The sequence below is a fragment of the Dromaius novaehollandiae genome, chromosome 3 (genome assembly GCF_036370855.1).
Source record: "Dromaius novaehollandiae isolate bDroNov1 chromosome 3, bDroNov1.hap1, whole genome shotgun sequence".
In the NCBI taxonomy this organism is placed as follows: Eukaryota; Metazoa; Chordata; class Aves; order Casuariiformes; family Dromaiidae; genus Dromaius; species Dromaius novaehollandiae.
Genome location: NC_088100.1, coordinates 127871351 through 127899324, shown reverse-complemented (window position 1 = coordinate 127899324; position 27974 = coordinate 127871351). Strand labels below are relative to the sequence as shown.

Here is a 27974-nt window from a genome sequence, read left to right as displayed (position 1 = left end):
GATTCGAGAGAGAGGGCAGCGTATGGTCTATGCCCCTGTGAGGGTTTCAATATAAAAACCAGCATCTGGCACAGGAAGAGTAACTGTGCATAACTTTGGAGATTATTGATATCAAATAGATTTTAAACTTCATGTAAGTATGGTGTTCAAAAGTTTTGCCTGTGGAGTAATGCCTCTGTAAGTCCTCTGCTCCAAAATAGCTTCATTTTTGAGAGGTGTTAGAGAGGTTTTGGTGCTCCATGCAGAGAGACTGCCATCAAAACAGGTGATGGCACAGTGAAGGGAAGTGGGTTTTTGTCAGTCTGGCACCTTCGTGAGTTGGCATAGCTGGGATCTCTTTTCTCTGGAAGAGCTGGTATGCTGAAATACCCTGTCTTCATATTTCTCTTCTTTCTCGAAAAGGCTTTAATTCTTTGTATCCTGAAGTAAAGAGAAAAAAGCATGTGTTTTATGTTGTTTTCCCTAAAACGTTCTCTTCTGATAGTGGAAATGTGGCTTCTCGGCTCAATTAGGTGTTTTTTGTCGAGGACTGTATGGTAAGCCAAAACTCTACTTGAAAGCTGGCTAGTGGAATGCATAAAACTCTCTGCTCCTATTATGCAGATTGTCTGCAGTCTTCTCAGAAGTCACGAAGAGGAAACTTGCATTCTCAAGTACATCTTGGTCAAGGCTCTTTAAATGCTGTCTTAGCTTTGGAAGTGATTTTAAATTGCCTTTTTTCTTTTTCTTTTCTTTTTTTTTTTTTTTAAAAACAAGGCCTTCATGGCTAACTACATATCAGAAAAGTTATTTTTTAAATTAATTTGGAGGAAAAGTGAACAAATTACTTGTTCAGATCTTATTTACCACTGTTCATTAAAAATCCATTTCATTTTCAGCTGGTGAACTTTCTGCCCTCATGTAACAGTGCTAAATCTAAAACGATGATAAATCCAATCTCACCACTTTATAACAATGCCTCAAATATGTGTTACCTTAAAAGGATAAAGTGATCTTCAAACGCCAAATTGTTTGTCATTTCTCAGTGGGGCAGGGTGGAGTTTCCTGTTTCAAAACGGACGCTGGCTATATGGGTGGTGCAGTTATGTATTGAGATTTAGTGCATATTTATCAGAAGAAATTGGTTTTCATTCATCAGCTGTTAATTTACTTGCATTCCTGGTGTCATGTCTTACCAGTGAGGCTTAGGAAGACCTTGTGTTAGGTGCCGTCTGTGTGATTCTGTATCTGTCAGCTTGCTAAAGTTCTGAGGAGTAAAACAGGAAAAATAACCAGTTTAGTGATTTTGTTGTTGTTGTTCCTAGGTTAATCATATCAATATTTGTCTTCATGACAGATGGAGAAGAAAGAGGAACGTGCTAGCCCACCATAGGGCTGATGTTCAGATTATTTGATCAGGCCATAAGGAAATTCTGCATTCAGCTGGAAGGCTTATTTCTGTAGAACTTCTTACAAATTAAATGAATTTGTGCTTCATATGGAGTGACAGACTAGTTTGGAGCAAGTGTAGTGTATGCAAATTGTGGGCATACTCTGTTGCATCTTGACCGATATCATCCTTGTCATTCTTGTTAGTCCTGTCCCTCACTAGTGTGATGCAAATGAACAGGGGAGACAGAGACCTAAACCAGGATTTTATAAATCATGCAAAGAAAGAGAGGGCAATTCCACAGTGCTTCCAAACACTTTAAATGCTTCAGTATCTTCTGGTCACGAAGAAGCTGGCATGTGAGTTCAAAAAAACATTCCAGTACCACAATGAAACGCAAGCTGGTTGATGACGACAACAGTTGGATTTCACTTCTCTGTGGGTTAACTCTTTATTTTAATAGGTAGCCTGTTTTTTTCCAAAGGTTGTTGGAAAAAAATCAAATCCAAATTAAAGTTCTGATTCAGGAGAATATGCATAATCAGGACAATAAAGCATGTGCCTGAATAGGGATGCACTAGGTATGCAGAACAGCAGTCCCAGTAGGGGTGAGAGTATTGGCAGATCTAAAACCCAGGTTGTCCACAACAGACTGTATCTGTGCCCTCAGGAGTTTAACCTCTATTCAAATACTTGTTGAAATGCTGGTCTAGGTTTCTGTTTTTCACTGCTGAAATTGGAGAGGAAGCACAAGTGTTTTCTTAGCAGTCATAGATAATTGTATAGGCAAGGAAGGAAAGCTCTTTCATCCTACAGCTCTGAAACAAGAGCTTGTTTAGGAAGAAAGAGAGCAAGATTTCTGAAATCACCTCTTCAAGCTCCTGCTTTTCAATCCTTGCCAAGAACCTTTGCTGCATCTTTGAGGTGTCATCTCCTCCTCTCTTGATAGTTATTTATCCCATTCAGCTGTGCAAAAATAGTTGATTACAATGTTCGGAAGTCCTAGGGGCTTTTTAAATGAATGGCACGAATGCATGAATGATGTCACTCGTGATGGCAAGAATCTCTGTCCATTTGATTTGCAAACTAATCTCAGTGCGGGTAACTGCTGAGCGCATTCCAGTTATGGTGCTAGTATTTGCTGCCTTTCTGGTACTTAGTGTTCTGTGTGTGTCTGTACTTCTGGAAATAATATTTTTCCTTTTTCTTTCCCTTTCAGTCTGTGGGCCAAGTGCTGTCCTCCGATATTCCCTCTGGATCTGAATCGGAAGAGGATGAGGATGGCATGAATGATATGAATGAAGAAGTGATGTCGCTAATATGGAGTGAGGATTTGAGAGTACAGGAAGTACGAAGACTCCTGCAAAGTGCCCGTCCTGTACGTGTCAACGTAGTGCAGATGCCAGAAGCTAGTGACCATGAATACATAGAAGAAAAAGAAAACCGGTAAAGGATTCTCTCCGTTTCTGGCAGTTTTTCATTAGTATTTCATTCAGGCGAAAACCTGTGAATATTTTTGGTGGCTTAAAGTTAAGTATGCCTACCAAGCAGTGCGATATATTCTAGTTCTGAACTGAACATTAAAATAGGCAGGCCTGAGTGTAAACACTCATAGAAGATGTTGGATTTCAGAATGAAAGTCTTCGAGGTTCAGTGGACATCAAAACTGTTCCGTATGGAGCTGGAGTGCTCTCAGGACTGAAGCTGCATATGGGAAAGATTGTTGGTTTGAACTCCAAACAGCATGTTGAGATCAATTACGACGTGAGAGCAGGTTGCAGCATTCTTTTCTCCATCTAAAAAGCAGGATAAGAGCAGATTAAATATAAGCAGGAGCTACTCTGGAGAAACACACTGTAGAGAGGGCATCGTAGTCATAGCATGGGGTTAAATGGGGCATATTTGTCTAGTAAAGGTTAGTCTGTGTGTGATACAGACTCTACACGTCATAGGCACCCTCCCTCCCCAGTCTAGGTAATATGTCAGTCAGTCCTGCTTCCTTCTCTCAAGCCCTGGTCTGAATAATGTCATGTATCACAAACATTCATGCCCTCCCTCCATCCTCTGATTGCCCCCAAAGCCAGGACTCGCTCCAGCCCCTTTGCCTGCTGTGTTCTGGTGTCATGCCATCCGCTGCCCTACACCCCTGTCCTTTCCTGGGCATGCAGGTCCTTGCAGACCCAGAGCTGCGAGGCTTCAAGCACCCATTTGGACTGCTGTGTTAAAGACCGTCCCTTTCTTTGTCAGTGGAAGTGTTCCTGTGGAGGTGCTAGTGGGTTTAGGGGTGGGTATATAATGCAGCAGTGGAATTTCACCCACCCTGTGCTTCCTCATTTGTCTCCCTTTAACTAGGTTTACTTCCATTGGCACCCAGTTCTTCATAGGAAAAGGTACAGGGAAATACTGTTCATAGAAGATACCACGTAACATTGATAAGCTAAGATGTCCAACAGATTTCACTGAATCTTGACTTGCTGCCAGGCTGTCTATCCAATCATCTTTATGTATTGAATATACACACACACGCGTGCACACACACACGCATCTTAAATATATTCATATAGTCAGCTCTTCCTGAATATATTGCTGAGTGAGGTGAAAGCCAGTGGTTGCAGGCCACAGAATTGCTACACAGTTTAGTAAGCTTGGCACAGGCTGTTCACATTAGCTTGGATGTATGCAGTCTTATATTCGCTGAGCTTTTTGTTTTGGGGATTTTAAAAGCATCTTCTCACTGAAAACTAAATCTTCAGAAGATCATTAACATGCAAAGCACTCTGCGAAGTTGGAAGCAGAAGGAATGCAGTGAGTTATTGTCTGACATAACAGGCTGAGTAATCTAACAAGTCTAGAAAGTGTTTCCAGAGTAAATCGTAGAGAATTGTGGTCAGCATTCCTGGAAGTATGTTATTAATTCTGTACACAGGTTATTACTAGATGTGATCACTAGTCATAGCAAGATTGCATATGGCAATCAACTTTGTTTTGCTTTCTGCTTTCTTCTTTCTCTCTGATATGCCTAGTAAATTGTCTATAGCATGTTTATTTAACAATCCCCAGCTTTAAGAAAAAAACAGAGGAAAGTTTCAACATGTGGTCAGCTACAGCATATCTTTGAGATTAACCTTTTAAACACTGAAAATTTTGGTTCACTAGTTTATCCTACTAAAAAAGTAAAGACAATATGTTGTCTCATAGTCAGAAAAATGACTCTCTCTGGTGCCTGTTCTGTAGGTTCATTCTGTATCCTGTGTTTGGAATATTTGTCCGTATTAAGGAGTTGTCTTGGTTCTGATTTCATCTCCCCAACAGGTTGTTACAGCTGTGCCAGCGAACCATGGCACTGCCTGTCGGAAGAGGAATGTTTACTTTGTTCTCGTATCATCCTGTTCCAACAGAACAATTGCCTATCCCAAAATTGAATCTAACTGGTACGTTGGTCAGCATTTTCTTCGGGGTTTGCCTGCCAGAATATTTATCCAGCAAAGCAGATGTAGTGCCCTTCTCAAGAATGTAGGAACGTGCTTTGCTAATTGTGTTGACTTTGTCAACACGAGTAACCCAGTTAAAGTGAAGAGAGCACTTTGTCTTCCCTGCAAGTAGTACCTAAATTGTGTCTCCAAATACGTATCTGCAGACAGTAACTTCTTGCTGCGTTGGAACTTGTGCAGCCATCACAAAGATCCTGCCACTTGAATTCAGTGCAATGGTAGATAAAACAAATTGCAGCAGAAAGCTATTGTCCTTTGTGGACTAGCCAGAGAGGAAAAGGGGAATTTGGCCAGTGGGCTTCACAGGTATTTCCTGACAGCAGAGGAATGGTGAGGCTTTAGGGAAACTCAGTTCTGCTCTAGGCTCTGGAGGAGGAACATGTGCTAGAGGTCAGATTCTTTTTCTGCCCATTTCCCCCAAGCTTGACTCCTTTCCCCTTATTCTTTCCAGGTCCTCCCACTCCCTTCTTGCTTTTCTGCCCTGCTCCTTTCCCCTCACATAGCCTAAGTTTGTGGTCCTCAGGCTTCTGGCACAGTGTCCCATCTGATAGCTGCCAAGGAAAGACTGAGAACAAGCAGCAGCGATGCTACCCTGATATATTCTTTCAATAGCCAGTGACTTGTGCCCCTAGAGCTATTTTTGCATTTAACAGAATATGATGGAGTTTCTCTCAGCAGTTATCCCATTGGTTTTTGAAGCTATCTAAACTTTTTAGCATCTTCTGTGTCTTTTCACAAAGACATGTAGCTTAGGTAACAATCCATAGCTTAAGTGTGCTTTCTGTGTAGAAGTAACTCTTTAGTGTTTTGAATCTGGCACCTGCTAGTTTCTTGTTCTCTATGGTTAAGGCCAGTGTTGTTATCTACCATTGAGCTCTTATGTGAGCTATGTTTTGAGAAGCGAGATGAGTGAAAAAAGCTGCCCAAGGCAATGCAGTATTAGGTCAGTATTTGGGCCATATAGGACATAGATACTTCAAAATCCGAAGTGCTGTTTTATCTCGTATACTGTGCTTCTGTCATCTGCCATGTCTGAGGATACCTGTGACTGTCTTCAGAATAGAAGTGTTACCTAGCACGCTGTCAGTGTTTGTTTACTTAGCATCCTACTGAAGCTGAGAGCTGTTTCTGAAGTTCTTTGGATTAGCTCTAGTGATTTTTTTTTATATATTTTTCCTCTGGGATATCAATGAAACAGCAAGGCAGCACTGCTAAACAGAGTTATTTCTTTGCTGTTTTGTCTTTTAGTTTGTCTTAATTGTTTTTAATGATTCTGTCATGGGCAGGCCGTGCCCCTCCTAGGAACACTACTGTTGACCTAAACAGTGGGAACATCGATGTACCTCCAAACATGGCTTGCTGGGCTAGCTTTCACAACGGCGTGGCTGCTGGGCTGAAGATAGCACCTGCCTCGCAGATAGATTCTGCGTGGATTGTCTATAACAAACCAAAAATTGCCGAACTAGCAAATGAATATGCAGGCTTCCTCATGGCTTTGGGTCTCAACGGGCATCTCACAAAACTTGCCACGCTCAATATACATGACTACTTAACAAAGGTGAGGCCTTCTTCGATATGCAACAGAGAGAAATATCTATAGGACTTCAATTCTTTAAACATTAAAAAAAAAAAATTACTCTGAAACACTGATACAGGGGAATCTCACAATTATGTTATTAATGTTAGTAGTGTATGACTTTATTTCTGTTTAAGAGTTTTCCAGAAGTTTTGTCACTAGATCCTTCTGCACTATGTTGATGCACAGCTCATTGTGGCAGATGAATTACCTCTGCTCATTTTGCATCAAAAAGTTCATGTTGTTAATCTTTCTGCGATACAGAGTGAGAGCTTAGCCACTCGGGATTTTGTGGAGTTTGTGTTAAAGGGCTGAAAATCATATGTGCTCTTAAAATCCCACCTTATATTGTAAGAAGTTGTAAATATGTGATTCTTTCCAAACTTAAACACCAATGAACATTACATCAGGCTTGGTGGGAGGGAAGGACTGAAAATGATCTGCTAGGGAGATGAGGACCTTTAAAAGCAAAAACTTCAGGTTTTGTTTTTAAAACAAGCCAAATTACTTTTTGGAAACTAAAAGTCCCCATTATAACCATGCTTAGCGTTTCATTGTGTAAGAATTTCCATTTGGATTGAAGTCTGCCTCTGCAACAAGAGCGTAAATTTGGAAAATAGCTTTACACCTGTAACAGTGAGCATTCATTTTCCGTAAGAGGTGGATTCAAAAAGCTTAACCGCTGTGTATATTTGAGAATGTAAGATTGAAATTTCAGCTGGGACAAGCGTTTTTCCCTTTCCAAACATCCCTGCCTTCTGTCATCGTGCATACTTGTTTCCTGTCTCAGGGCCATGAGATGACGAGTATTGGACTGTTGCTTGGTGTTTCTGCTGCCAAGCTGGGCACAATGGATATGGCTATTACGCGGCTCCTCAGCATTCACATACCTGCCCTCCTGCCACCAACTTCAACGGAGCTGGATGTCCCGCACAACGTGCAGGTGGCAGCCGTGATCGGAATAGGCCTCGTTTATCAAGGCACCGCTCACAGGCACACGGCTGAGGTTCTGCTGGCTGAAATAGGTAAGTGCTAACACGGGAAAAATTGGGTGCGGACTGGGAGAGAGACACAAGACACGCGTGTTTTACAGGGTGCATTGGTGACCTGAAAGTTTTAATGCATATTTTATTTCAGTAGTACCTCTGCCACTGCAATATTCACCGCTCATTTGCCAAAGCTTATCCTCTGCTGTTCAAAGGAATGGGCGCTACTGTGAACAGTGCGTTCTGCAGCACAGAGAGCGCTCACTGGATTAGTAGAAATGTAATAACAGCATCAGGAGTGGACCTACTTACCTTTGCACGTGGACATTTTGTCCGAGTAGAACTGGTTTGGGGTTGCCAGCTGTTTTGTAAATGGCCTCCAGTAATGACATGTTCCTCCTGACTTGGGTGCTATAAATGTGGAAATCCTGACCCTCTACAGCACCTGAGCAGATCTGTTCCATTGTGTATCCTCGATGAAGCTGGCGCTTCCCAGACATGTTGTTATTCATGTCTGTCCATAAAGGAGTTGTCCCGGTAGAAACTAGAGACTGAGGCACTGCATGGAAAAAAAGCTTGTGTCTAGCAAGGACAGTCCGTTTGGCTCACTAAGCTGGTGGAAGTGGAGCCATCATTTCCTCAAGTCTCCTGTTTCAAATTGTGTGGTGTAAGGCCTTCCAAACAGCTCTCTCTGATGGGTGGTTTTGAGCAGTAAATTTCTGATCAGCTGAGTTCTCTGTATAGCTGTTCTGATTTTATTTCTGACAGTTAAGTTTTAATTCATGTTTATATGTAACTCTTCTGTTAAAAGAGACTATGGTTTACTAAATTGAGAATGGGATAAATTTTAAGGATGAAATTATATCTATTGTGTTTCTGGTAGTTTGATATATGCAGTCTTTTCTGGCTACAGCTTTTGAACTCTGCAGCCAACATCTGGTAGGTATAAGTATCTTCAGAGTATATGTAGTTGTAGCAATGCATTTTCACCGGGTCTGTGAATTCCAGCCATATCACTTGGCAATATATACTGCTGATGGATTGATGATGGACAGTTTAATAACAATTATTGGAGAGAGAACTTTCCTGATTTTCTTGAAGCACCAGGTTTTTTTCTCATTTCATTAGAAATGCAATGCTTAATTAAACCATGTTTATTTAGCTGGAATTTTAGAAGATGAATCTTGCTGTTTTGTTTTCTCAAGGACGTCCCCCCGGACCAGAAATGGAGTACTGCACAGACAGAGAGTCCTACTCACTTGCATCTGGGCTAGCCTTAGGCATGGTTTGCCTGGGGGTAAGAGCGTCTTTTTGTTTAAGCTGCAATTAGTAGAAGAATCATTATATGCTGGCGTAGGGGCGCTGAGAACTGTTTCATCCTTGACTTCCAACTGCTTTCAGCCAAATGCACTTTTTTTCTTGTACAAAAAGGCACTTTCTTCTTATTTCTTCTCCTCTTTGTTCCTTAGCATGGCAGTAATTTGATAGGCATGTCAGACCTCAATGTTCCTGAGCAGCTTTACCAGTACATGGTTGGAGGTCACCGGCGCTTCCAGGCAGGAATGCACAGAGAGAAGCACAAGTCTCCCAGTTACCAGATTAAGGTACGTGTTATAACTAACTGTTTGTCATTCTTGCTCACTTAAGCTGAACATAGTGGTGGCTTAGAAGTCTGCAGAAGTTCTCAGTGCAGCATGGGAGTTTTGAATGCTTATGCTCATCGCTACAGGCTGTTGCCTTCCTAGTTACCTGCGCTGAAAGTGTTTTGTATTTTCACAGGAAGGAGACACCATAAATGTGGATGTTACTTGTCCAGGTGCCACACTCGCACTTGCGATGATCTATCTGAAGACTAATAACAGGTATTGACCTTGGAATTACTTGGATTTTTTGTAATAATTAAACCGCCATAATATTAGCCCTGCATTGTATGGCTCAGGCAATTTTGCACCCCGTGGAAGTATGATCTGTAAACCCTGTTCCTTTACTGTGCTCTGCAGATCCATTGCTGACTGGCTTCAAGCACCAGATACGATGTATCTGCTGGACTTTGTAAAACCAGAGTTCCTTTTATTGAGAGTAAGATTTTCTTTTGTTTCATTTCTCAGTTTATTTAACAATACTAAAAATGCATCTTAAAATCCAGTGCACGTCTGTCATGTAGAAGACCTTAGATATCTGATAACTCAGAAATTCATTGCTTGCCTGCCGAACTTTGACCTTCAAACATATCTCTGCTTGTAGGAGGGCAGTTTGCTTGTCATGCAGCCCTAGAGAGAGGCAGAATTTAATGAGAAATGTTTGAATGATATGTTTTATGAGGAGTCTTAAATTAAATTGGACAGTTTAAGTAAATTTCTGTAGCTTTTCTGAATGACCTTCAGCTATTAAAAAATTCAGTCAGGCCTCAGGATCTGTTACGAGTATATGTTGTACTTTCAGCTAAATTTACCAGCTAAAAATACAGACCTCAGAAGAATTTATTCTGTGGATCTTTTGTCTGCAAACACAATGTGAATTTCCTAAAACAAAAGAGCTTTTCTGTTGTTTCTGATATGAAGGCTGAGAAGCAATGAAAGAGCTGCTGGGGGGTGGCTAGATTTTCTGTTCTTTTTTCTGGATGCATTTATTATGTTTAAAAAAAAAAAAAAAAAAAGCACCCAAAAAACAGTTGTCATTGTGTACTTTTTTTCCATCCTTACATTTTGGCTTTCTCACCTTTCTAGACCCTGGCTCGATGCCTGATTTTGTGGGATGACATCTTGCCCAATTCCAAGTGGGTTAATAGCAATGTGCCTCAAGTAGGTATTTACGCTTAATGTGTTTGCTTCCCAATTTTACAACTCAGTGTATTGTTACACATGTGAGCATTTCCTTTGTCACCTGAGCTTCATGATAAAACACAAGTTAATTTGTAATATTTCTTTGCTATGTGAAACTTAATATGAGGTAGGAGAGACCGTGAGCTGGACTGACAGCTTTGTTTTTACAAAGAAGTCTTGACAGGCTAAATAAAACTTAGTGGGCCATTGAAGAAAGGCAGTAAGAATGAAAGTAATGGACACAAATTACAACATGGGAATTTCTGATTATATATGAGGACAAAAAAAAAAATGTTCACAGTGTGGGTAATCAAATATTAGAAGAGGAGCCCAGAGAGTCTGTGTGATCTCTGTCTTTGAGGTTATTCAAAGCTAAACTGGATAAGGCCCTGAGTAAACCTGATCTAGGTTTGAAGGTGGCCTGCTTTGAGCAGGAGCTTGAACCAGAGACTTCCAGACTTCCCTTCCTATGAGACATTTCAGGTGGTGTTGGGCCAAGGACTCCAATCAAGATAAGTTTTGAATTTGATACTCACATGACAGAGATGACTGTTGCACTGGATTTCTGGACCATGATGGGAGTGTTGGGGACTCTTTGTAGAGTATATTGATGCTCTAGAGCTACAGAAGAGAGGACTGGGGAGAGATACAACTCTTCAAGACAGAAGAAAGTGCCAGAAAGAGAAAAGGATTAAACTTTTCTCCTCATCCACGATACTCTAAGATATATTGCACAGAGCATGGACTTGCCACCACTGGAATTTTAGCTAGTGGAAGAAAAGTTAGCTTTTATAATCCTGTGAAACAGACCTTCTGTTTTGTGTGACTTATGAACCCTAGATGTCCAGAAAGGTTCAGAGAGGATCCGCTGGATTAATTTTTCTACGTCTTGTGCTTTTTTAGATCATAAGAGAGAATAGTATATCCCTTCATGCAACAGAGCTGCCTTCATCTGAAGACCTGAGTTTAGAGACACTGGCGTAAGTACTGCATATAAAGATTAGTCGCAGCTAGAGAGGAAGATTGTACAAACCAAATTTTACTTCTGAAACATGCAACTGAACTTTTATAGAGATATCAATATGCAAAGAAAATCTGTGCCTTGATATTAGGGGAATTTTATTCTCAGCTTTCTTTAAAGCAGGAGTCTTTTTTTATATATATATATAATCAAGAAGTGTGTGATGCTTATTCAGATTAGGAAAAGAGAAACACTTACTCATTTCCTGTTTGTATTGCTTATTAGGCAAGCTCATGTCTACATCATTGCTGGTGCATGTTTGTCACTGGGATTTCGATTTGCTGGTTCAGAAAATCTGGCAGCGTTTAAGTGCTTGGTAAGAGGTTTTTGTACTTTTTTCCCCTTGATTTCCTGTAGAGTTCTAATCTATCCTTTGTATCTCTATTTAATACGTATTTCTTTTCTTTCCAGTACAAATATGCAACAGATTTCCTGAAGTGTTTGTCAGCTCCAACAGCTTCAATAGTAAGTTCTTTGAAGTTTTTTTTCAATGGAAAGGAGGCTTTGTTGTGTGATATACTTCTACCCTCACTGAAGCCTTAATGCAAACAAAAACATCCCTTTTACTTTTCTGTCTTACGGATGTATTTACAGAATGTGACAAGGCTGTGAATCATTTTTGTTAAGGACTTTGCTGGTTCTCCACTCTCCCTGTTTCTGTGGAATGTGGTTTTTGAACTCTGGGGTAGAGAACAACGTATTAGGTCTGACCAACAGCATGTGTTTGACCGCAGAAGTGTAATAACTCTTTCCCTAATCTACTTGAAGACAGGTCACTATAATCTCGAAACATGCTTGAGCGTCTTGTTGCTGTCTCTCGCGATGGTGATGGCTGGCTCTGGAAACCTGAAAGTCCTTCAGCTTTGCCGTTTCATGCACAAGAAGACAGGCGGAGAGATGAACTACGGGTTCCACCTGGCTCACCACATGGCTTTGGGGCTTCTCTTTCTGGGAGGAGGAAGGTAACTTGCCATCTCCAAAGACAACTTTCTTCATCTTCCACCTCTCCTGTGGAAGCTGGAGCAATGCGCAGAAAAGCATGCGAGTTCTCGAGATCCAAAGAGTAAGTTAGAGAGAAGATAACTCATGGGCAAATGACAGAGACGTTTTCTGGAGGAGGAGGATTTGCATGTCTTTGACTGTGCTTTGGGTCCAGGGGACTTTTTTCCTCTTTTTCTGTACTCATACCTACACTTACTGCTTTTGATATTTCAGTATCAGTTGTTTGATCTTTTATTTGTCACTTTGTGTTTGATACTGTCTGCACAGTGAACCTCATATTTGGACTCCTGGAGACTGGATAGTCGCTTAGAATTTAGAGAGCTGATGACACGAACAGCAGATACTGTCACAGCTATTAACAGCTTGTTTTCTTGTCAGAGCTCAGCTTGTGCACACAACAGTTTTGGGTCAGGTTTTTAGTAGTTACTATCATTTGAATATCTTTGTATATAACAAAGTAGAGGAGGATAAAGCCATGGCAGTCTAGTAAGTGCAGTGCTTTAAAGTGCTGTGCATAAATATACCAAAAAAAGCACAACAGCCACCCAATGTTGGGACTGGGAGGAGGAACTGCTCTAAGTGAGCTGCTTGGGTCTGCCCTGGGAGAGAACTATCCCTTTCCTCTGTTTGTTTCTCCATTTGCTTAAATTGCCCCTTCCTTTAGTCCTCTTTTCTGTCAGGGTGACCTGATACAACTTAATGAGTAAGCAAAAACCACTTGACTGCAATGGCTCCATTATTCCAGGCATTCTTCTCTGGAAAGATTCATTTGCATCATTCTCATCTTTCTTTTTTTTTTCCCGTGTCTTGATGCTCATCACTTGCCCCCTCTTAAGCATTCTTTCAATGCAATATCCTCCACCTTCCTGCCGCACTCCAGTTGGCCAAAATTTTGTATCTTCTGCTTAATTCTTTGTTCTGCTTAGTTTCCTTAAATGCATACTCTAGCATGAAGCTTTATAGAGCTACATGACAGATAGCTCACGCAATATGGATTTCTCTGTTGGTCATCTCTGTGGTGCCACATTCCTTTCTTTGGCCTTCTATTGACTGGAACAGAGCTTTTTACTTCCAGAGGCTGCAGTCAGAGAGCACAGCACATCTCATTCTTCCTGGGTCAGTAAAAGTGAGAACTGGCAGCTATCTCTGTTTCGTCTCTACTTGATGCTGACATGGCTTTTCCATCATCTTCGTTATATATTAGGCACAGTCATCTCCTAGGATTGTTACTATTTTAAGTGCGCTGCCTTTCTAACTGTATCGTTCCCTGCTTTGCAAGAGACAAGACAAACATCGATGCAAAAGTAATTTACATTTTGTCGAGGCCTTTAAAAAAAAAAAAAAAAAAAAAAAACTCTAAGTGTGGCAGCTTGGAAACTCTCCCCATTGTCTGGAAGATCTAGACATTTATCTAGACATTTACTTTTTTTTTTGAATATATAGTTGCATAGAGATGTTTTCTATTGCAAATGCAAATCTTACTGTCTTCTAGATACTACATTACTTAGAAATGGCATAGGAATGTTTCTGGCTTGTGTTCATTTACCACCGCTACGTGTTCATTTTGTCTACTATAGGAACACATCTGGAAGTTCACTGCGTTTCTGCACTTTGCTACTGTCCCTCCCTTCTGTGGGACACAAAAATATTTTGAGCACCTGTGGTTGAGTTGCCAGTAACTGTTAGCACTGAAAACTAACAGAAAATGTTTCTTCTACAGATACTCCCTGAGCACTTCAAATTCTTCAATTGCTGCTCTCCTTTGTGCGCTGTACCCTCATTTCCCTGTTCACAGCACGGACAATCGGTAAGAGTTTTCTATGGTTTGTATTTTCTTAATTTAAGCTAAATCATCTCCTTGCAAAAGAAGTTATCTACAGACAAATGATCTAGAACTTTTACCTAGGTGCCCTGTAAATAATTTTTTTTGAGGCTTTCCAAAAAACCTTTGACAACCAGAAGAAATAAGTGAAGATTTAGGATGGTGGTAGTGATCTTTGATCAGCAAAGAAATGCAAGCAGATTTCTTGAGGCTCTACTCTATGCTGCTGTGACATAGCTATTCCAGCAAAAAAGTTTACTTGCAAGATCTATCCATTTCTGACTCTTAATCAGTTTTAGATATGTGATCCCTGAATTCGTGTCCTGTTTAGCTAAAGTGCATATGTTAACAAAATCAGAAGAACTACTACATTACTACAGATTTCACTCTAGCTTGTTTGACAACTGTATTTGGCTATTGAGCTGTGTGCAGTTTGGTATACAAAGGTGCTGAATTCCTCATTCCCACACACAGGTACCATCTTCAGGCCTTGCGCCACTTGTATGTGCTGGCAGCAGAACCTAGACTCTTGACGCCTGTTGATGTGGATTCGAACACCCCTTGTTATGCGCTGATAGAGGTTACATACAAGGTAATGTGTCTGGGAGGGGGGAGAAAGAGAGAAGGCCTTTGAGAAGGTGTGGGAGACGACCAAAAGTGCTGATGTACCAAAGGCATGCTGTTTTCATTGTTGTGGCCAGCAGTCTTGGGTTTATTTTCAAGTTGTGGTGGAGACAAGCCATGCTCTGTAGGCAAATAATTGAAGGGGTGTGCTCAGCCCACTCACACGTTACATGTGCTTTGATGACACCTTGAGAGCAGAACATGGGACAAGTAAAAGGCACCACAAAGTCTTCAGACAGACAAGTGTGTAAAAACTGAGCCAGGGTCACAGTTCTCATCTTTCTGAAGAGGGAGAACTTTTCAAAGGCACAGAGCTGGTTGGAACTGGCAGTGGTTTTAACAGCCTTTCCCTAGTTCTGCCAAAAACTGGCCATGTATTTAATCAGAACCCAGGGATAGAAACTGGCTGACTTGTGCCAACTAAATTGTTTTAAATGAGGTGCACATTTTCTTTTTCTTTGCACTGAAATGAGCTTTACTAATACGTGAATGTTGGTGGCATTTTAAAGGGCACGCAGTGGTATGCAGAAGCCACGGAGGAATTGATGGCACCCACCCTTCTTCCAGAGCTTCACTTACTGAAGCAGGTAAAGGAAGTCTTCACTGTAATGAGAAATTTAATTGCCCAGATTCTGTGCCACACTCACTGCAAGAAGAGAGACTTAAGTGACTTTTCTTTGATTCCCCGTCTAACCTCAGACAGATCCCCGTTCAACCTTAGCCAGACTCTGGGCATCTCTGTGCTATGGTAATGGCTCTGAGGACAATTCCATTGCTATGGGATGCATATGCTAACTTTTTGCCTGCACTGCTCCTCAGACTTGACTGTCATGCTTTTAAGATCTGATGTAGCAGAGAATTCCCTATGCTGGAGAGCTTCACTGTTCACAGGATAAACATAGCTGGATTCTCTTCCCTCTGAGTTTTCAGGGCAGGTAGTACTATAAAGGGGCACGTGTCCTTCTGAGGGCACAGAAAGAACTTTAGTCTTATCTAGAAAACTCTTGATTTTATGATTCTGGTTATATCTAGTAATAAAAATGCTTACATTGACAGATCAGAGTGAAGGGACCACGGTACTGGGAATTATTAATAGATTTAAGCAAGGGAACACACCATCTCAAGTAAGTATTCTTTATATTACTTAACTGGTTAATGACCTTGTAGGTTTTTTTTTTTTAACCTCCTGTAGTTGTAACACCTACGGTTTGGAAAGAATTTGGGTTTTGATTGGTTCACTTTTGTGCATTTGGCAGCACTTTAAGGTGAAGAAAGAAACTGCGTAGTTGGTTTCACCTGTTGTTGTGAATTATTCATGCAAAAACAGGGTGGGGGAAAACTTAATAGTAAAAACCACAGATATTGGCAGCGGGATTGAGCAGTATCAGAAACTACCTTAAACTCATGGTTTTAGTTTTGAGTTGAGTTGATGTGATGTCATATTTCCCAGGCTGTTGATACGTGAGTTAGCTAACTGTTACTGCTTTGTGAAATACTATTTTTCTGATGTTACAAGAAGTATACAAAGTCCTACTTAATGCACGTTAGCTAACGTTTTAACTCGCTATCGGGCAACTGTGCAAAACAGAAGTCTTACCGGAATACAGTTTCAGTAGGCAAAATAATTCTCACCTTTGTGCTTAACAGCTTGCAATGTAACTTGTCACTGTGACTAGTATAGAAGAAGCCAGCTGCATTTTTCATCAATAATATAATTATTCTGATTACTTTAAGTGACTCCATTGAGATTAGATTAAGCACTGCAATGCAGCATGCATTGGTCCGTGCCTTTAAAGATACCTAAGAGAGAACTGCTGCGGAGTGCAGAGTTGCCTGGATCAGAAGGCATGTACTGATTCATCTACCGCACCGTAGCTGGCAGAAACCCGCTTTTCTCCTCCTGGGTTGAGTCTTTCCTTTAGACTGATCACATTTTGGAACTTATCTGTCTAAAAAAGCCTTTTCGTGCTGCTGCAGCAGAAAGCTACATGGGTGATCAGGGAACTTGCCTTCTTTGGGATTCACCTGTTCCCTCGGACTCCAGATGCTTTCAATCTGTCGGCTTTCCCTCATGTCAGAAGGCTGATATGTTTTCCTATCCACAGCCCTTAAAAATGGTAGAGAGCTGGCTGGCTGGTGGTGTTTTGGAGATGTGTGCATGTGTGGGAGAAATCTTTTTTCCTGTCTTACTACATGTGAATTGCTACTACGTTGTTATGCTAAGTAGTTAGTTTCAGTACAGGTAATGTAGTTATTTTTAAGGACACCCAGGGGCCTGAAGTTAATTGCACAGTTGATATTGTTCTAAATCAGATAAAACATGCAGCTGCTTTGCAGTAGTGCTACTTTAAACTGTTGCACGCTTCTGTTTGTAGGCTTGGTCAGGAATGTCAGGGGGGTTTTTTTGCATCGAGGAAGGACGCTTCACCATCACAGCATGCCCTTAAAGCTGTGGATACTTACACAACTTATGTGGTTGTCCTTGGTGGTGGGAGCTCATCCTTTAATGATCTAGCGAGAACCTGCAGTGGCTCCAGGTTATATTCCTTGTATCAGTATGGCTCACCCCTTTTTGCTCTCCTGTTGTCTGCCACCACATCATCATTTGAGAGCAACCTGCCCCAGAAGAAAGCAAGATTTCTATGTATGTGCATGTGAGACAGGGTTTAAATAATCAGGGCAAGGGATATTATCACATATGGCTGTTGCATTTCACGTATCTTTTACAGGTCCGCCTCATTGCATATAAGTACCACTGTGAAGTAAGCATAGTTGTTCTTATTTCAGGTCGATTCTTTCTAAGGGTGGCGTCTTGTATGTGAAACTGAGAGCTGGGCAGCTCTCGTACAAGGAGGACCCAATGGGCTGGCGCAGTCTCTTAGCACAGACTGTTACTCACCGCAACTCCGAAGCTCGGGCGTTCAAGGTATTGCTCCCAAACTGGTTTTGGAGCTGGAGCAGAGCAGCAGGGAGACCTCTGCTTACCCAGGCAATATTGCATATAGCAGTGAACGCTGGTAAATCTTTGTTAAAAAGAGCTTTAGCAGTGAAGTGAGGTGCACCCAAGGACAGACTGGCAGGGAAATGGGAATGGCCCCTCTGGAATGGTTAAGTGAGGCACAACAGCTTATGCTGTATTTTTTCAGCTCTGCCACATGGTTATGAGTATTGAAGTTATTTACTTGACTTTGGGGAAAGGAAGTCTGGTGGCTTTCACAGGGCATGGGATGAGCTTGGGCCAAGAGCCACCACATGCATGTGCATTTGTTGTGGACAGACAGAAGTGTTGGACTGATCTTGCCCGTGATGTGCTTTCTGTAGATTGCAATGTTCCCATTTGTGTGCTGGGAAGAAAAGGGTGGATGTAAATTGCTATTTCATTTGTGCAGTAAAACAAAAAAGTTCATTTTAACAGTATGTTTTAATCTGTTTTTAGCCAGAAGCAATTTCGGCTTTCACTTCCGATCCTGCTCTGTTTTCATTTGCTGATTATTTTTGCAAACCAACTGTGAACATGGGCCAGGTATGATGCCTAGAGGTGGACTAACATGGTTTCTTGTTTTCATAAATAGAAAGTAGGAAAATCTACATTAAACTGCAAGGAGCAGAGTTCAGTAATACAATCCTTCAAGTAGTGGGGACAGGGAATATTGTAAGGGATGCTCTGTAATACAAAAGAGGCAAAACAGTGTTGACCCTACAGGGTTTTTTCCATTACTTACCTCATAGTTTCTGCTAGTTGTGTTAGAAAATACACCAGTTGTATTCATTGCAGGATGTGTTTAACGAATACTGAGAGTCCTGTTTAGTGTCCTGCAATTTTCAGGTGAAATCACAGCAGAAGTGTTGGGTTTTTGCATGGAGAACTGCTTCTCTGTCCAAAATGACTTAAGGGAGGGAGTAAAATATAACCACATCTTGGCTAGTTTTAATAAGCGCGAGAACTAAAGCAAGCTGTGTACTACCATTATTAACCATCATTAATTTATGTAATGTCAGTGCACGGGTTAACTTTAATGGAAGGAAATGTGTGCAATGTAAGAACCTGTAATAAATTGTACCTAGCATGTGCACTTTGTAAAACATGTGTCTTTTATCAGAAACAGGAAATCCTGGATCTTTTCTCTTCAATTCTTTATGAGTGTGTTACTCAAGAAAATCCAGAGATGCTGCCCACGTACATAGCAATAGATCAGGTGAAGTAAATACTATTTTGTTTAATAGCCATACTTTGGTGCAAGACTGTTGTTAGTTGCACACACTTTTACAAACATCGGGAAGGAAGAGCGGTAAACATATTAATGAGCTTGAGGGAGACAGCAGAGATTTTAAATCAAATTGGAAAACAGTCTGAGGTAATGAAGACTGAAATTACACAAGAAACATTAGTCAGCAGTTTCTCTCAGTAGGTACTGAGAAGGGGTGCACTTGGAGTGTGTTCTTGAGCGTGTTCGTTCACTTCACGTTTATGACAGCAACATTTGTTTCCTCCTATACTTCACGTTCTTACAGTTGCTTTGTATTTCCCCTCTGCTAGGCTGTGAGACGATTAGAAAGAAGAGAAATGTCGGAGACATTTGAACTGTGGCAGATTAAGCTGGTGTTAGAATTTTTCAGTTCCCGAAGTCACCAGGAGAGGATGAGCAGGAATCCAAACCGAGGACTCTTCATGAACTCTGAATTTCTGCCGGTGATGAAGTGCACTATTGATAATGCTTTGGATCAATGGCTCCAAGGTATGGAGAACATTACTTTAATGCTACAGCCATGGGTGCAATTCAGCATTCTTGTCCTTTCTGCCTATCCAGGTGCACTTTTACTTCAAAATACTGCCAAATGATAACAGAAGGCAAGGCACTTGTATGTTAGCATAAAACAACTTGTCTGCCTTTTTAGCCTTACGATCACATGCCACATATATGAGCAAAACAACATTTTGTTTTTAGAACTGAGGGGAAGACTTATATAAGGCAATTTACATATGAGATCTGAAGTCACGTCCATATAGGGCTTCTTTGTAACTCTCTCTTTCATATTTTGCCTACCTGCTGTTTGTTTAGGTTTTCTTTAACTTGCCACTGGAAGTCAATCAAGGGAAAGAATAGATCAGGCTATGCACTTTTTAATCTGTTTTTCTAATCGTTAGCCAGATAGAATCAATGATGTAAGCTTCAGTTATGGATTTCAAAGCAGTCAGTACTTCTTTTTTTTTTTTTTTGTGCACGTCTTAATCTCTTAAATATTTCCATGAATACAGGCAGCTTTAAAAGCTGAAGTGTTCTCTTAAGGCCAGTCCTACTGTAATTTTAAAATCTCCAAAATCTAGTGATGCGTGTCCTTTTTAGTAAGAAAGTAGTAATATAGTGCGTACTGTTCAGTATTGTTCTGAGTACTTCTGTGTGTATTTGTATGTGTATGAAGGCATCTATCTCATCTTGTACAGCTGAGTGAAAAATTAAGACAGTCATGTGGGACAACCAGTATTAAGTTTTTAGTGTAGTGGTTTGGGTGTGAACTATTCATTGAAGAATTGTTTGATGGCTCTATTGGGTGGCAAGTTGAGTTAATTGGAAAGGTTATTATGTTTCCTAGGGAAAGCTTTTCTAGCGTTGCATTGGGAGAATTTTCTAGGAGCAGAAGTGAGGGGTGACCACAGCAGAGAAGGGGATTAGGCTGAAAAGTGGCCACAGCAGAAGGAAGAAAGTTTGCAAACTCAGCCCACTTTGTGTGGGGAGATGGAGACCCTTTTCAGCAGGCTCTTCCTGTGGCACAGAAAAATTGTCTCGCCTTTGTTTCATCCCACAAATGCTCCTTAAGCTTCATCAGATTGTCTTATATGTTACAGCTGGAGGGGACATCTCTTTGCATTCCTACTTAAGTGGGCAGCCTACGGAAGAATCCCAACTGAGCATGCTGGCTTGCTTCCTCATTTACCACTCGGTCCCAACACCAAGCCAGCTGGCAGCTGGAGGCTTGGAAGGTAGGGTTGGAGTGTGACACAGCACGCTGAACTGATGTAGACACACATTTTGGGGGCTTGTGCTGTATATTAAGAGGAGTAAATCCTGTACATTATGTGGCGATGCGCATTTCCTCTGAAAGCTGTTCCATCATTTCTTTTTCCTCTTTGTGAATGGTATTAACGTGTAAGGTAGACACTTTAAGTAGGACTAGGAAGGCCAGAATTAGCCAATGTAAAAGCATCTTGGCCTTTTCCTGACCTACAAGCAACAACATTCTTAAAGGGTAGCAAGACCAGATGAGAGGCTGTGACAGGGGAAAGCAACCTTTTTGTTATGTAGTTATCCGTAACAAAAATGGATGTCGTTAAGTCTTTTTCCTTTAAGAACCTAGTCAGAGTGATCACCTGTTCTTCTAGGTTTCTAATGGTAGTCTGATCTGGAAACCATGGAAATTCTGAGCCCATTTGGCAGCTTTTCTTTTGCCCCCCATCAGCCCAACCTGAGGATATACCAGTCCTTGTTTGCTTGCCTAAGGACTGACTTAGTTTCTCAGGTTGTGAGAGAAACGCAGCTAGGCTTTGATTTGGGGAACTCCGTGGCTTCCTTAGGGGTGTGAAATGAATGTTACTATCTCAGTGGTGAATGAGAGGAATCTATTGCTGAAGCCTAACTAGAGGGCCCAGCCCTCTGGCCCAGGAGACTGCGCAGGCCATTGCACCCTGGGCTTTTCTGGGATATTTTTAGGTCAGGTGCCTGGGCATCTGTTCAGGTCAAATGACCTCTATCCTGTTTTGCTGTGTCTTCTCTGTTACAAGCCTCTATTCTGGGAGTTCCTGCCATCCTAAACAAATTTGAGGTTTCTTTAATTTCTGCTTGGTTAGGCAGTAAAATTTTCATTAATACAGTGTTGCAACAAAATGAGTGGCAAGGAGCACATATCTCGAAATACAAACCTGAACACTGGCTGACTCTCCGTGCTCTATTGATAACTCTCTACCTGGGCATGTGTAACACCAATATGTAATCATTTTCTTTTTCTTTAATCTCTTTAGGAAGTACAAACTTCTCTGAGCTGCTTTTGAAGTTCAAGCAGTTGAATATGCCAGTTCGTGCGCTACTAAGGCTCGCTCCTCTGTTGCTTAGAAATCCACAATCCATGGTGCTGTAGTTATGCCAGCGTGGAAACTCATGGCGTTCATTTTCCATGTGGCGACTGAACGACAGAGCCAGCTGTGCATTGATTCATGTTATTTGAAAGACAGACAGGTAAAATGTGCTTTAATTTTGTAACTTCCCAAACAGCAAAAACTTCGAACTTGTCCCTAGATGTGGTGACTGTGAGCAGGAGTTATTTATAAATTGTTACAATGAATTAAGAAATGTGTAAAAGTGAACTAATAATAAATTTACTTTTGTAACTAAAGCTTGTTTACAAATACGTCTTTTGTGGTGAATTCTGAAAAGGCCTTGGCTGGGAACCATGTAATTTCCTTGTTTTTATAACTTCATTGCCTGTGGTGTATCTTAATCTGCTTCGATGAGGTACTGTAGATTTTAGAAGATAGGCAGCCTGGAGGAAGCCAAACTTGCTTTTCCTCTGGGGTATCAGGCTGGAAAGGAGAGCAAGCTGCCTGCTGTGCTGCTTGGATTTTGCCAAGTAATGCCTTTCAAGAACTGGCATGATCTTTTAGTCTCATTCACGTGACCTTTCTGTCTCAGACAGGCTACTGGGTATCTCTTGCATAAGTGTTCTTACTCTGTAAGTATAAATTGTTCTGCTCTGACTCTTCTGCCACATACTCACTATTGCACTGTTTATGTCTTTTTTTTAATTTTTCTAATCTTTGTTCTGCAATTAGTCAGTGGCTGCTGAGAAAACACCTGCCTCCACAATGTTACGTTATGTCTGGGCAAGAACTGAAACTAGTCACAGACAATTTAAATAATTGGGCATTCGTTTGCGTTTCCTTAATCTCTGCTACATGCCTTATGTATCTCCCCAGAGCACTGAACTTGGAACATGGCTCGCTCTATATTTGTTCTGGGCAGGCAAAGCACTTAATTTTTCATAATACAGGTGGAGTTACTCCAATAAAAGCAGCCAGAGGTGGAATTAGTTACTACTAGAAAAGTAGCCACAGCCAAGTTGTTGGACTTTGCTTATTCTGAAATTTCAGATTTGATCTTTTTCTGTGGGACTTGCACAGATCTTGGTCCCCCTTTTCCGAACCCTCAAGTGGGGGAACAAAAAGATTGGGATGAGGGGGGAAATGCAAGGAGGAATAAAAATAAGAGTGATTATGAAAAAAGCAAAGGTAGAAAACTTTTACAGACTTTTAAGACATTATTAAAAACAAGTTTGGCGTGTTTATTCACAAAGGTTTGCAGTGGTTCCAGGCCTTCTGAAGGAAGAAGAGATCTGTTACCAGCTCTGCCTGTGACAGCCATGTGGAACCCATGGCAAATCTCCTTTTATTTGAACGGTTTAGAAGTTGATCAAATTTCTTTGGGTATCCATCACAGGAAAGTCAATCTTTTGTTTCAGGAGAAGTTAAGTCTTTAACCAGCATGATGGGCAAAGTACAGAGTTCAAACACAAGCACTTTAGAGCCTTAGCTCAGATGTTTGTGCGTTTAGCTAATCTGGTTTTGAATTGCATGGCTCCACCATTAGCAATGGGAATTGAGCGCATGGGTTTTCGCTCTGGGTGTGCTAGCTGGACAGATTCTGCTTCTGGCCCGTGATCGTAGCCTCTGGGTCAGAAGAGAGGTTACAAAAAAGGATGAGCCTGACACATACCACGTTGCTGGGTGGAACAGCAAGTGCTGGAGGAAATCAGATGTGTCCTGGGGCACTTTCTGCACGGAGTGCATGAGAAGATGCCTAAGTCAACGCTGGCAAGAATTTGCATTCCAGATTCTGGAAAGGAGCAGGAGCAGCTAGCAGGACCCCTCGGACACCTGGAACCCAGGAACATTGGCAACGGGCACAAACTAAAACACAGGAAACTCTGTCTGACCGTAAGAAAGTTGGTTTTCTCTGTGGGGGTGGTTGGATGCTGGAACAGGTTGTCCAGAGAGGATATGGAGTCTCCATCCTTGGGGAGACTCCAAACCTGACTGGACAACCTGTTCTGGCTAAAAGAAAAACAGGAAAAAAAGAAAACCCTTCTGTAAAGATATTTTCTTTGCTATGTGAATTAAATAAAACCATTTACTTAGAAGAAATATGGAAAATCCACTTCTGTCACATGGAGTCATGAGACCTAGCCACGCAGCCCTGGATTTTCACATCCTCTGTGTTAGACCGCTGTCACCTGAGCTACCCAGATGAGAGCTGTTACCTGTTTGCCAGGCTAGGGATGGACCTGTAGTCTTCTGCTTGGATTACAGTTATGTTCCCAGCTCAAAACAGAGGTTTAGAAAGCCAGTGCCCTTGTTTATTCCTTCCTGTGGACAGGGAGTGTGGGTTGCAGTTCAAACTAGGGCCAGTAAGGGTAAAATTTTCACAAACCTGTTAAGTGTGTGAAAGACCAAGCTGTGTAGAAAATTTGAGGTGATTTTGATGTCTTTACCTGTATACAGAGCACAGAGCTTGAATAAACTTAACTTTGGAAGGCAAAGGTTTGGGAACAAGAGCTCAAAAGAGTTTATTTTGATTCTGCCATAAGTGGTCTTGCTCAGTGACTCTTCAATAGGAGGTTTATACCATTACAGGAGAGAGAGAAAGGGCTAATACTTGCTTTTTGTCATCAATACATAAAGTCTTGATTGGTGGTAAAAGGATTAGGAAAGCTGTAGAACATACTTTTGTTGTCCCCTGTATATGTACATGTGAGTGCATATGCTCATGTCCCTTGTTCACAGCTTGAGGAACTTGTTTTCTTCTTCCTTCTAAACTGGAGAGCCATGAAGCATTAAATACACCTCAAGCAAATAAAACCATGCTTCTCCCAGCTCTCCAGCCCCTGAGTTTTATGAGGACAGATGTTTTATTAGCCTCCTGAAGCCCATACTGCATAAGTAGGAATCAGCTGAACAAGATTATCTTTCTTGTTTGTTCTGTGTTGTTGTGCTGTGGGAGGAAGGGAAGATGACACAGAAAATGCTAGATTTCAACAGAAAAATTGAGAAACCTGAATTTGAGGTTCACTAAGGAAAGTGTCACTCTCCTACCCGACAAATGGGGGGTTTGTGCAAGTTTAGAGGAGTTTTGAGCAACAGTGCATGGACCTGAAGTCTGTGGCCGACTCCTCCTGCAAGCACCCTGCCTGCAGTTGCTTCAGCCCTTGGGGTAGGAAGGAGAGTGTGTGTGTGCGTGTGTGTGAGCCTCACGAGCTGCGTGAAGTCAAGAGCTGAGAAGCTTCCTGTTTCCTTTTTAAGGCTTAACAGAATTTGAAAGCAGCCGCTGCTGCGACCTGGACCAATGATCTGGGCAGAGAGACGGGGGAGTTTCAGCTGCGCCTGGCGCCCGTTACGAATGCCAGCTTGGCCTTCTCCTCCCCACGTGGAGCACGGGCGAGACGGGGCTGCCTGCGGGCCGCTCCTGAAGGCAGCCAGGCTGAGATGCAGCTGGGCACCCACTGTCTGCTCTTCCAGCAAGCAAGGGTAAGATGTGATTTACTGGTATGGGCAGGTCTTTGGGAGTCACTTAAAATGCTGAGGCTGGTTGATTTATCTGTTGGTGTCTTTAAATTGCAAAAAGATTAGTTTCTGCAAGCCCTTGCGTTCCTCGTGCTGCTGTTTCTTGCTTGGACTGGGTTCTGTGCCCTCAATGTGGTATGGATGTAGCTTAAAGTTTGCATGTTTAAACCCTTGAGATCTGTCTGCTCATGAAACCTATGGATATGCAAGTTTATATTTTGGTTTTGCCAGGACCGTTCCAGGTCCATGGGCAGCGGTAGGGCAGCCTCGCTGGCCCTCTCCCTCAGACCTTGTCCTGGGTAGGGTCATTCGTTTGGAAAGATTGGGCTCTGGGTGAGGCATGGTGTAGGACTTCAGTGGGATGCGTGCCCAGCTGGGAGGGAGCTGGAGGACGGCTCCAGACTCCCACACAGGTCCGCAGGTCCACGTGTGGACACTACAAAGCCTGGGTGGTGGAGAGAGTGAGACCTGCCAGGGAAGGAGAGGTTCAGCAAGCGCTGGGACCTTGCAGAGGAGTGTCTTCTCTGCCCAGCAGAGAGGGATTATCCTGTAGCACCTCTCTTCTGCTTCACCTTGCCTTCTGTGACTGTGCTGTTAGGGTGGTGCCTCCTTGCGAAGCATCCTGGGACCTTGAAGCCTGTCCCAGCCCACTCGCAGGACTGAAGCCGTTAGCTTGTTCCCACCGTGGGCATGTGCTCTTCCATGCGAGCGGACGTGTTAACAAGCACCGCTTTGGCAAGAGAACCTGGTTGAAGGGTGTGTTGTGGCTCTGAGCGGGCAAGACCTGGCCAACACCACAACTAGCTGACTGTCCAAGTTGTGTGGCTGGGCCCAGAGGCATTGGGGTCCAGCCCCTCGCTCTGGTCCCCGTGACTGCTGTATCGAGGTTTGCTCTGACCTCTGCTTCCATCCAGCTCCTGTGCTGGGTCTCCTGCAGCCTGTGGGACCACCAGGTCCCTTGGACAGTCAAACAGAGGTGGGAAGATTGCCCACACGCTGAGGCTTGGGCCATGGGGTGCTCACTAAGGGCTTGGCCCCATGGGGGGAATTTGCAGAGGGTGACAGCTCCACTCGTGCCATGGGGCTTGTTGCGTGTGCATCTCCCAGCAGAAGAGAGATGGTGAAACATAGACATCAAGGGTTTCTGCCACACGCAAGCAGGACTTGTGAGGCTGTTCCTCTCAGGTCTGGGTTCCTGCGCCCAGATTAGTCTCAGACGAGGGCTTGTAGCAGTGGTATGGCACAGCAAGCAACTGAGGCTGGGGACATCTGAAGTCATGGGATAAGACCAAGAGTGCTTAGCACGAGCATGCTCTCCCTTGGGCTTTGGGTGAGGACAGAGAGGAAAGATAGCAGTGAGATGTCATCTTGCCCCTGATTTAGGCTTGGATCCAGCACAGCCTCTCTTCTGAGCTGATGGGACCTGATCCCAGAGTTAAAACGCAACAAATGCCCTTGCACTCATTGGTGGGCCAGCACAGGCAAGACACGGGACATCCGTATTTTGGGATGCTCGCTTGTTCGCCAGTGAAAACAAGCTGGCCTGACTCAGACTTCAGGACCTGCCCCTGACCAAATCCACAGGAATGGCACCTTTCTGGCCATGGGAAGCAAAGATGTCTTTTCAGATCATCTCAGACCTCATTTAGTGGGAGTTTATGTTTTGCTATTGCCCTTTTGGAACCAAATCTCTTTACTAAGGGTTTAATAGCCTTCCTAATCTGCTAATAGGATTTAATTGGAGAGCTAGCAGCACCCCAGCTCATGCTGGGAAACACTGGTTTATCCATCAAAGTGGGTGCAATGTCATTGCAGATGCAATATTCAGCGGCCCTGGCTTTCCCTCCCTGCTGTGGCTATTGCCAACCAGGACAGATCCCCTGCGTGGGGTAACCTGTCCCCATGTTTGAGTCCATCCATGGGTGGGGGGAGATTTTTTGCCCCTTTCGGCCCTCTTCCCATCATTAGCGCTCCAACTACTGCGCTTTCTCGGCTGTAGCTATCCCGTCCCGCCTTGCGTCTTGCTAAATTTTTGGCCTCAGCAATATCCTGTGGCAATGAGTTCCCCTTCTAGCTGCACGCTATGTGTAAAGGCTATTTCCTTTTCTCATTTTCTTCTAATCTCTGGTGGCTCTGTATTACCAGAAGTCCCTCGCTTGGCTTTAAGGGACGAGGAGAAGGCGGCTTCTCCACCCCTTCCCACGTTATGCAGGTTTTTATCACGTTCCCCTCCTCTTTGCTGCTTTCGCTGGGAACTTAATCTCAAACTCTCTTGAAAGCGAATTGGCCGAGGCCACCTTTTAGCCAGGCTGCTGCTACTTTGGGGTGAAAACAGAGCTTTTCTTTATCGGAAACTTCTATCGTTGCTCGGATTCCTTCAGGGATGCCAGGAGGCACCAGGATGGGCAAGTGGTGCTCGGGGGTGAACTGAAGCCAGCTTGATCCATGTGCTTCACTGTAAGCTTGAGACAGGGAAAAACACGATGTTGAGGGGTAGGGCAGAGTTTGGCCTTGCAGCGGCAGCCACGGTGGCCGCTCTCCTATTCCGGCGAACCGGAGCAAATCTGCCGCCGCAGAAATTCGAAAAACTCGCCGTGACTTTCCGCTCCTGCCAGCGCCAGTCACGTGCCGGGCGCCCCGTCAAAAAGCAACCCG

The 27974-nt window shown here is 42.7% G+C and overlaps 1 protein-coding gene across 4 annotated transcripts in view; it reads left to right on the top strand.

Annotated features, from left to right (window-relative positions):
• The window catches only part of ANAPC1 (anaphase promoting complex subunit 1), a 44710-nt gene extending 22611 nt beyond the window's left edge, over nucleotides 1-22099 (top strand). For all 4 annotated transcript variants that reach the window (XM_064510067.1, XM_026110464.2, XM_026110463.2 and 1 more), the window contains exons 25-47: nucleotides 2589-2815; nucleotides 4682-4800; nucleotides 6147-6418; nucleotides 7227-7461; nucleotides 8628-8719; nucleotides 8892-9026; nucleotides 9202-9284; nucleotides 9423-9501; nucleotides 10149-10223; nucleotides 11148-11224; nucleotides 11491-11581; nucleotides 11677-11730; nucleotides 12034-12227; nucleotides 13988-14074; nucleotides 14564-14681; nucleotides 15223-15300; nucleotides 15770-15837; nucleotides 17501-17639; nucleotides 18150-18236; nucleotides 18814-18909; nucleotides 19251-19449; nucleotides 20559-20693; nucleotides 21729-22099. In XM_064510067.1, the coding sequence (XP_064366137.1) occupies nucleotides 2589-2815; nucleotides 4682-4800; nucleotides 6147-6418; nucleotides 7227-7461; nucleotides 8628-8719; nucleotides 8892-9026; nucleotides 9202-9284; nucleotides 9423-9501; nucleotides 10149-10223; nucleotides 11148-11224; nucleotides 11491-11581; nucleotides 11677-11730; nucleotides 12034-12227; nucleotides 13988-14074; nucleotides 14564-14681; nucleotides 15223-15300; nucleotides 15770-15837; nucleotides 17501-17639; nucleotides 18150-18236; nucleotides 18814-18909; nucleotides 19251-19449; nucleotides 20559-20693; nucleotides 21729-21844 (2856 nt within the window). In that variant the 3' untranslated portion in view covers nucleotides 21845-22099. The remainder of the gene's footprint in view (nucleotides 1-2588; nucleotides 2816-4681; nucleotides 4801-6146; nucleotides 6419-7226; nucleotides 7462-8627; nucleotides 8720-8891; nucleotides 9027-9201; nucleotides 9285-9422; nucleotides 9502-10148; nucleotides 10224-11147; nucleotides 11225-11490; nucleotides 11582-11676; nucleotides 11731-12033; nucleotides 12228-13987; nucleotides 14075-14563; nucleotides 14682-15222; nucleotides 15301-15769; nucleotides 15838-17500; nucleotides 17640-18149; nucleotides 18237-18813; nucleotides 18910-19250; nucleotides 19450-20558; nucleotides 20694-21728) is intronic.
• Nucleotides 22100-27974: the final 5875 nt, after the last annotated feature.